This window comes from Olea europaea, chromosome 2 (genome assembly GCF_002742605.1).
Source record: "Olea europaea var. sylvestris chromosome 2, O_europaea_v1, whole genome shotgun sequence".
NCBI classification, from domain to species: domain Eukaryota; kingdom Viridiplantae; phylum Streptophyta; class Magnoliopsida; order Lamiales; family Oleaceae; genus Olea; species Olea europaea.
Window position 1 is genome coordinate 28068519 of NC_036238.1, and position 7861 is coordinate 28076379.

The 7861-nt window shown below is 34.8% G+C and overlaps 1 protein-coding gene across 1 annotated transcript; it reads left to right on the forward strand.

Annotated features, from left to right (window-relative positions):
- Positions 1-242: 242 nt before the first annotated feature.
- On the forward strand, positions 243-5581 carry LOC111369570 (protein HOTHEAD-like). Its single transcript, XM_022991143.1, has 6 exons — positions 243-489; positions 578-953; positions 3545-3855; positions 3998-4383; positions 4533-5101; positions 5275-5581. Exons 1-6 carry the CDS (start codon positions 333-335, stop codon positions 5351-5353), a joined length of 1878 nt encoding a protein of 625 aa, XP_022846911.1. The 5' UTR covers positions 243-332; the 3' UTR covers positions 5354-5581.
- Positions 5582-7861: the final 2280 nt, after the last annotated feature.

Consider the following 7861-nt stretch of genomic DNA (forward strand, 5'->3'; position numbering starts at 1 on the left):
TGCTTGATACTGCTGCGTCAAGGGTTCGAATCCTAAAATATGGATTTGGCTCTTGGATAAGTGCAGTGTACAAGCAGCCTTCCACCCTGTACCTTTGAAGGCATAACCTGCGATTTACCTCCCTCACGATACTCCAGGACAGGAGCGATGGGGGACCCTTAAAATTGGGGTTCAACCTTTTTTTTCATATTGAAGGACTTTTCAGAAACTATATTTATTTATTCTGTTGACAAACATTAAAATGGCAACCTGAAAAGCTGCATGACTTTTCACAAACTAATTATTTATTAACAATTTAATTCTTAATTAAGATTAAAGCAATCATGTGAACAATGTGTATATATAGAGAGAAGAAGGTAGCCACAGCCATTTCAAGGAACTGTTCTCCGTCTGTCCCAATTTCAATGGCTTTGATTGGCGCTGCAATTTTCAAGTTTCTTTTCTCTTCACTTCTATGGATCATCACGCTGCATATTTCCTTCACTAAAGGTTTTTCTTTTCACCCTTTTCTTCTATTTCGATGTTTTCCTCGAAAGTTATTATCTTCTCTCTTAACGTAAGTGTAATTTAAATACAGGCAAAGAGAATTATGGGCAATACCGGTATCCATTCATCAAGCCCGCAAGCTCATTCTCTCCGCTGCCGTCCTCCTCCTTGAACGGAGGAGATAAACCCTACGACTACATTATAGTAGGCGGAGGAACTGCCGGATGCCCCCTGGCCGCCACCCTATCGCAAAACTTCAGTGTGCTATTACTGGAAAGAGGCGGAACGCCTTTTGCAAACCCGAATGTCACCTTCATGCGGAATTTCCACATCTCGTTGGCTGACACTTCACCGTCTTCTGCGTCACAGATGTTCATTTCCACCGATGGAGTCATTAATTCCAGAGCTAGAATCTTGGGCGGTGCCACTTCCATTAATGCTGGCTTTTACACCAGAGCAAGTTCAAGGTACAACATTTTGATAGGTGTCCCACTTCTATACTCCTTTAACTTCTTTGTTAATTCTTTTCTATTTTTTTCAACATATGTACATTGCTATCTTTTAATATTTTCTTGTTTAAGAAAAAAAAAAGGTTTTTAAGAAGTTCTAAGAATTGAGTCTTTTTGAAGTTTCTCAATTTCTCAATAATATTTGGTAACTACCCTTCTTAAGTTTTGGCAAATGCAAGAAATATTTTGACTCTTGGACCATTTGTTTGTTAAAATTTGCTTTTCTTGAAATTAATAAGCAACTTTTAAGTCTAATTAAGGGTTTTGCTAGAGTGAGAGGGCCATGTGGCCATGAATGAATAGCAAAACCCTACAATTAAATAGGTAGTATAAGTGATTAATATTTATAACTATTATCTAGACTCTAGTTTGGTATGCTAAACTCCATTGGAGGCTTTTAGTTTTAGGTTGTTTTGAAAATTAACTTGAAGTGTGCACATTTTGAAGTAATATGAACCTCACAACACATTTCTAGGTTGCTAATTAATAAATTAAGTTTTGAAAGATAAATGATCTTTTGTCATTTGTTGAAATTTAGCATCTATTTGGTAAGGATTATAATTATATTTTTAGCAGATTTGGATAAAAGTTAATGAAATATGTGTTTAAAAGTAGTGGATTCCATAAAATATGAGGTTAAAATTAACTTAAATTAAAATCTGAATTTTAGTTTAACGTGGGCTTGATTTTATTATTGAAATGTAAACAATAGTGTATATTTGTTATAAATTAAAAAGAAAACTTAGTTTAATGCTAGAGAGTATATTAATTTATTGATTAAACATGATCACGCATGAATTCAATTTTCAATTTCCTACTTGATGAGCAAAATAATTAATTGAAGACGAAAATTTTGGTCAACATTTATGACAATGTAACATGGTGGCACACACCAACATTACTTTTTGCCATTATTATTAATATTATGCATATAAAAGGTCTTCGAATAAATGTCTTTTCAAGTCATTATTTTAATTCAACTAACCATAGTGCAGAATTTCAGAAAAAAGAGAAAAAATTTTGTATATTGGATGTAATTAAACTTTACATATTATATTTTACAAATTTACATTTTACATAATACTATTTGCTAAAAAATAGTCCAAACTAAAATTACCAATCACTCATTATATATTATGTTATATAACATTTAGCATACTACTTTTTAATTATTGATTTTTATTAAACATTTTTTCTTTAAAGAATTTTTTTTTTATATAGGATTTATTATCTTCTTGTCAATAAAAATTAATAAAATATTAGAAAATTTAGAAAATTATTATTTGACTCTTTCCACATTATTAAGAATAATTCTAAAAAGCTTTCTTATAAACAAAAATATTTGCATGAATAGAAATTAAAAACTATCGATTAAAATAAGTTTCAATTTTAGTTGTTATTTGGTAATATAAATTATTATTTATTTATTAAGCTGGATTAATTTTTGAGACTTCAAAATTGTTAAGAATGCACGTGGAGATCTATTTCGGATTCTTTTTATTTTCTTAGAGAAAAGTTTCATGTATATAAAATTTGTGTTAAAAAATTTTGTAACTAATACACAAACATAGTGAAATGATTCGACTAAAATTTAATTTATGGAATGAGAAATGAATGAGAAAGAAATTTTTATATAGGAATGAAATAGTATACGAGTTTTTGGAGAATAAATAAATAGTGAAAAATTTTGGTATGTAAAGTATTGCATAAAAATAGTGTGAATTTTTATTTTCATTTATGAATATTGAGGTATATTTAATTATTTTCTACGGAGAATTTGTATTTGCAGCAATTTTTTTGTACCATATTGTGAAATTTGTGCAAAGTGTGAGATTTGGACGAGATTTGCACTTCATTTTTAGTTTTTTTACTATCGATCCAACTCATCATAAAAAAATTTGGACGAGATTTGCAATTGAGTTGACAGTAAATTGAAAAACACAAATGAACCATAGATCTCCATCCCATTTATTTAGGTGACAAAAGAGATGAAAAAACATACGATGATAATAAAATTAAAAGCTAGGGCATTTATGATTTTAAAATTTTGATGGGGTCCTACTCGCTTTATTGTTTTCTTTTCATTGCACAAATTGAACTCTAACTACAACATTATAACCACTCAAGTGCAAGAGCAATCAATTCGTATTCTTAAAAAGGTTCTTTTTTCTCATTGTTAATTTATATCATTTTAGTGCATGTTTGACAGGAATTCTACTTTTACTTATAATTCTCATAAAAGAATTTTTTTTAGGATGCTACTTTGATTGTTGTTTGAAGACTAAATTCTATAAGAGCTTCCTCTTCTATAAAAAAGCTAAATAAAATGAAGCAATTTTATAAAATTAATCGAATGAATTTAAAAGTAATCTCAAAAACTCATTTTAATTTCTCAAAAGCCCTGTAAAAAACTTTGTTCAAATACCAGACCTCTAGTAAACAAATTTGAAGCACAGGCAAGCGTGTTGAAACTATTTAAATAAATGCATTTGATCCTTTCGTGACAGCTATAGCGTGTATTATTAATGCTGGAAATTTGTGATTTGCAGTTTCATTAGAAATGTAGGATGGGATTCAAAGCTAGTGCAGGAGTCCTACTCTTGGATTGAGAGGCAAATTGTTCATAGACCAGTGCTTCGGCCATGGCAGAGAGCCGTAAGGGACGGTCTTTTAGAAATTGGGATCTCACCTTTCAATGGATTTACCTATGGTCACAAATATGGAACCAAAGTTGGTGGGACTATTTTTGACAGGTTCGGCCGCCGCCACACTGCGGCGGAGCTTCTTGCCTCAGCAAATCCTAAAAAGATTCATGTTTTAGTACATGCAACAGTTCTGAAAATTGTTTTTGATACAACAGGTAACTTGAAGTGCCGATACAAACTTGTTTAGAATAGGACACACATGGACTCGAAAACTCCAAACAACAATGTTGTCGAGCTCTGCATATCAAACATGCATTTACTGACAATATCATGGTATTTGTGCATTGCCAATTATAGGTAAAACACCAAGGGCAGTTGGGGTTATCTTCAAAGACGAAAATGGGAAGCAACACGTAGCATTTATTTCAAAGGGGCCGAGAAGTGAAGTTATCGTGTCTTCTGGAGCAATTGGCAGCCCTCAGCTGCTGCTACATAGTGGCATCGGCCCGAAGACAGACCTTGAAAAGTGGAAAATACCTGTGGTTCTCGACAATGAGTTTGTTGGAAAGGACATGTCTGATAATCCCATGAACAGTATTTTTGTTCCCGCTAATAGGCCTGTCCAGCAATCTTTGATTCAAACTGTAGGGATTACCAAGTTGGGAGTGTATATTGAAGCTAGCAGTGGATTTGGTCAGTCCTCAGACAGCATTCATTGGGACCATGGAATTGTTTCAGCTGAGGTTAGTAACATGTTAGTTTTCCGAGATTCGTGAATTTATAACTCACAATGCAGCAAACCAAGTCTTGTTCTCGATAGATTTGAGGCCAATTATTGCCTTCAGAGTAGGGAATAATGTGTAATCTTTAACAGTATTTGTTGTGTAAACAGATAGGGCAGCTGTCTACCATTCCTCCAAAGCAAAGGAAATATGAAGCAATTCAATCCTACAGGAAAAGGAAGAAAAACCTTCCACATGAAGCATTTATGGGAGGTTTCGTTCTAGAAAAGATTGCTAATCCCCTGTCAAAAGGCCAAATTAGCCTTCTCAACACAAATATTGATGATAACCCTTTAATCACTTTCAATTACTTCAGCCATCCATCTGATTTACAACGATGTGTGGATGGTATACGTGTTGTGGAGAAGATTTTGAGGTCGAAACATTTCACTAATTTCTCAAAGTGTGACAAGAAAACAGTCGAGAAGTTGTTGAATATGAGCATTCATGCTAATGTTAATCTTATACCCAAGCATATTAATGACACAAAATCCTTGGAGCAGTTCTGTAAAGACACTGTTATCACAATTTGGCACTACCATGGGGGCTGCCATACGGATAAGGTGGTGAACCGTGACTACAAGGTTTTTGGAGTTGAAAAACTCCGTGTTATTGATGGTTCAACGTTCACTGATTCTCCAGGGACAAACCCTCAAGCAACTGTGTTGATGCTCGGCAGGTGTGATCCTAATAACCTTTTTTGTGTTAAGAAATTAGAACCGAACGCAGTAGTATACGCACAATATTGAAAGAATATGAAATTTTGTATTAACATTTATGTCTACGAATTACAAAGAGAATAAACAGATAATTATAAAAGTGGAAGTTTTTTATTGGCATGCCTAAATGCAGGTACATGGGAGTGAAGATATTAAGAGAGAGATTAGGCCGAGAAACTGGAGATAATGAATCAGCATTCATCGGAGATTAGAACATGATCGGCTTGTATATGTAGAGGTATTCTTGCCATTTGAAAAATGGGAAATCTGTAATTTCCATTCTGTCTGCGTCAACTTTAGATTACTGGTAAGGGATGTTTGATATACTGAATTAGATAATGGTGGATAGGATTAAAGAAGTCATACTCTACTCTAGTGTCTCCTGTCTAATGTTGTGTACCAAATATTTCTCTATCTATAATATCATCCTTATTCATCCAGTATGCGTATTTCTGGCTCAAATTTTATTTGCCATTATGAGAGGTTCACTCTATAACGTGTACACAAACACCATGGATGAGAATCATGAGATGTTTGTCACTAACAGAGTCTTTAAACATCCAATGTTTTGAGTTTACTATGTTTCAGAAGGTTATTTTGTTTGAATCTCAGTAGTCAGTAGCCAGTACCATGATTTCTTCAAAGGGGTTAAATTGAATATCCTTCTAAAAGACTTAGAATCACGTCCTTCATGTCTGCCTGATACACTGTTTAAATCTACTGTTGATAACACTATCTTTGTATCAAAAATGAGCCGTGCTAGGCTTACAGAACCAGGGTGCTGGCAGACCACACACATATATGGGGCCTGCATAATTTTTTTTGTGGAGCCCTGTAAATGCCCTGTCATCGAAAATTGAACCCCATCCAGGAAATGGGTAACTACTCTCTAAATCTGCTGCGAGCTCATTTGATATTCTACTGTGCTTATTTTCTATTTATCAATGGAGAAATCCTCTTGGCTGCAACTTCTTGACAAGGGTTCTCGTGTTGCATCATCTTCACTACACCCACAAGCTTCAGGGCTTGAAAAACTTCGCCAATAAACGGACGATGAGATACTTCTGGTTGCGCACACATTAATGCGACTTGTGCAACTTCGAAAATGCTGTTTGAGGGAACATTTTACTTTCTATATATCAAAGGGTTGTTTTGAAATGAATGAACAAATAAGATAGAGTTTAATCTGCAAGAGCGTGATTTAACACAATAATATATAGAAATATTTATGGTATATGATAATATGAACCATAAAGAAAGCAGGAAAAGAAGAAGAAGAATATTCGAGGCAAGTGAAATGTCACTCTTTCCTTAAGACAATATTGTCCTGCAACAGTGCTCACAGATTACGGTACTTGTCTCTTAAAATACAACAGATAAAACTTGTGCTAGAAGCACTTCAAACCACAAGGTCCAACGAACTTTTTGACAGAATTATCCTCTCTATATGGAAGATAGTTTTGGATGATTTTGCAAGAGATTCAATGCAATGCTCAATGCAAAAGTGATATATGATGCATTATGGACGTCTAAAGGGTCCTTATACACAGAGACGGATTTGTGGGGGGGGGGGGGCCCAGCNNGTGGGGGGGGGGGGGGGGGGGGGGGGGGGGCCCCCCCCCCCCCCCCCCCTTTTTAAGGTTTTTTTTTTTGGTAAAAAATTAATTTTTTATGTGTAAAATTTTTTTTTCCACGTAGTAGTTCGATTTGAAATTTTGTAGCCTGATCTTGGATCCAATCCTAGATCCGTCCCTGCTTATACAGGATGAGTGGTTGCGGGTGAAATGATGCATGCCAAGCTTGGAAACTTTATAACAGAAGCATCACTTGTTGTCGCTGACCTTTCACTCTAACGCCAGTGTCAAAATATTTACAGAAACTCCTCACTCGCTTGTCACTCAAGCGATAGGCGAGCGACGGAGTTAGGCGTTTTTCCATCCAATTTTCCTCTATTTTTTCTTCCAACTATGGATCACAATTTCTCATTCATTCGAAATTAGTTTTTAGATTCCAATATACCACGACGATCTATTTGAAGTTAGTCTATTTACATTAGTAATTTGACTATTGGATCAAATCCGAATCTTTGGCCAAAATTGACACGAAAGTCACTTTCTCAACTTTTATGCTTAACCAATTCTCAATTTTAAACCAATGTCCAACACTGGATCGATGATCATTTCCAAATCTTCCATGGTAACGAGGAGTAGACGAGCCCAAGCAATAAGATTTTCTTGACCGGGTGGCTGTGACAAATCCACAGGCTTTCGTACGGTTGGGAGCTCGAGGAGAACCACAGGTCTACAACATAGCTGTAAACGTTGCTTTTAACCAGTAGATGGCCAGTCATCACGTGTTCTGGAGCTAACTAACTGTGAGAAGTAAAATTTTCCGACCAAGAATTAGATTAAATGGAGAAACCATTTTCTAGGAATACAAAAAACATATAAGACGGCACAAATTCGTAATATCGTAATGAATTTCTCCATAATCAACGTTCCCATGACATTTTGGGTTGAGATATGTTTGTTTCCCTTTTTCATTGCCATCCTAGCCAACCCAAAATCTGAAACTTTAGGTGTAAAGTCATGTTGGCATCTCCAATGATGGCATAAAATAGATCTCCAAAGTGATCGAAAACCTTTACAATGGAGAGATGCAAAGGAGATGTAAATTACATTTTAGCAAAAAATGGAAAGAAAAAAATAAAATAAAATAAA

Bases quoted from the DNA above. Each gene is read 5' to 3' on its own strand.
- LOC111369570 (XM_022991143.1), top strand. From the start codon at position 333: ATGTGTATATATAGAGAGAAGAAGGTAGCCACAGCCATTTCAAGGAAC. The intron at 4,384-4,532 runs GTTAGTAACATG...TTGTGTAAACAG, and splicing joins ATGGAATTGTTTCAGCTGAG to ATAGGGCAGCTGTCTACCAT. The intron at 5,102-5,274 runs GTGTGATCCTAA...GCCTAAATGCAG, and splicing joins ACTGTGTTGATGCTCGGCAG to GTACATGGGAGTGAAGATAT.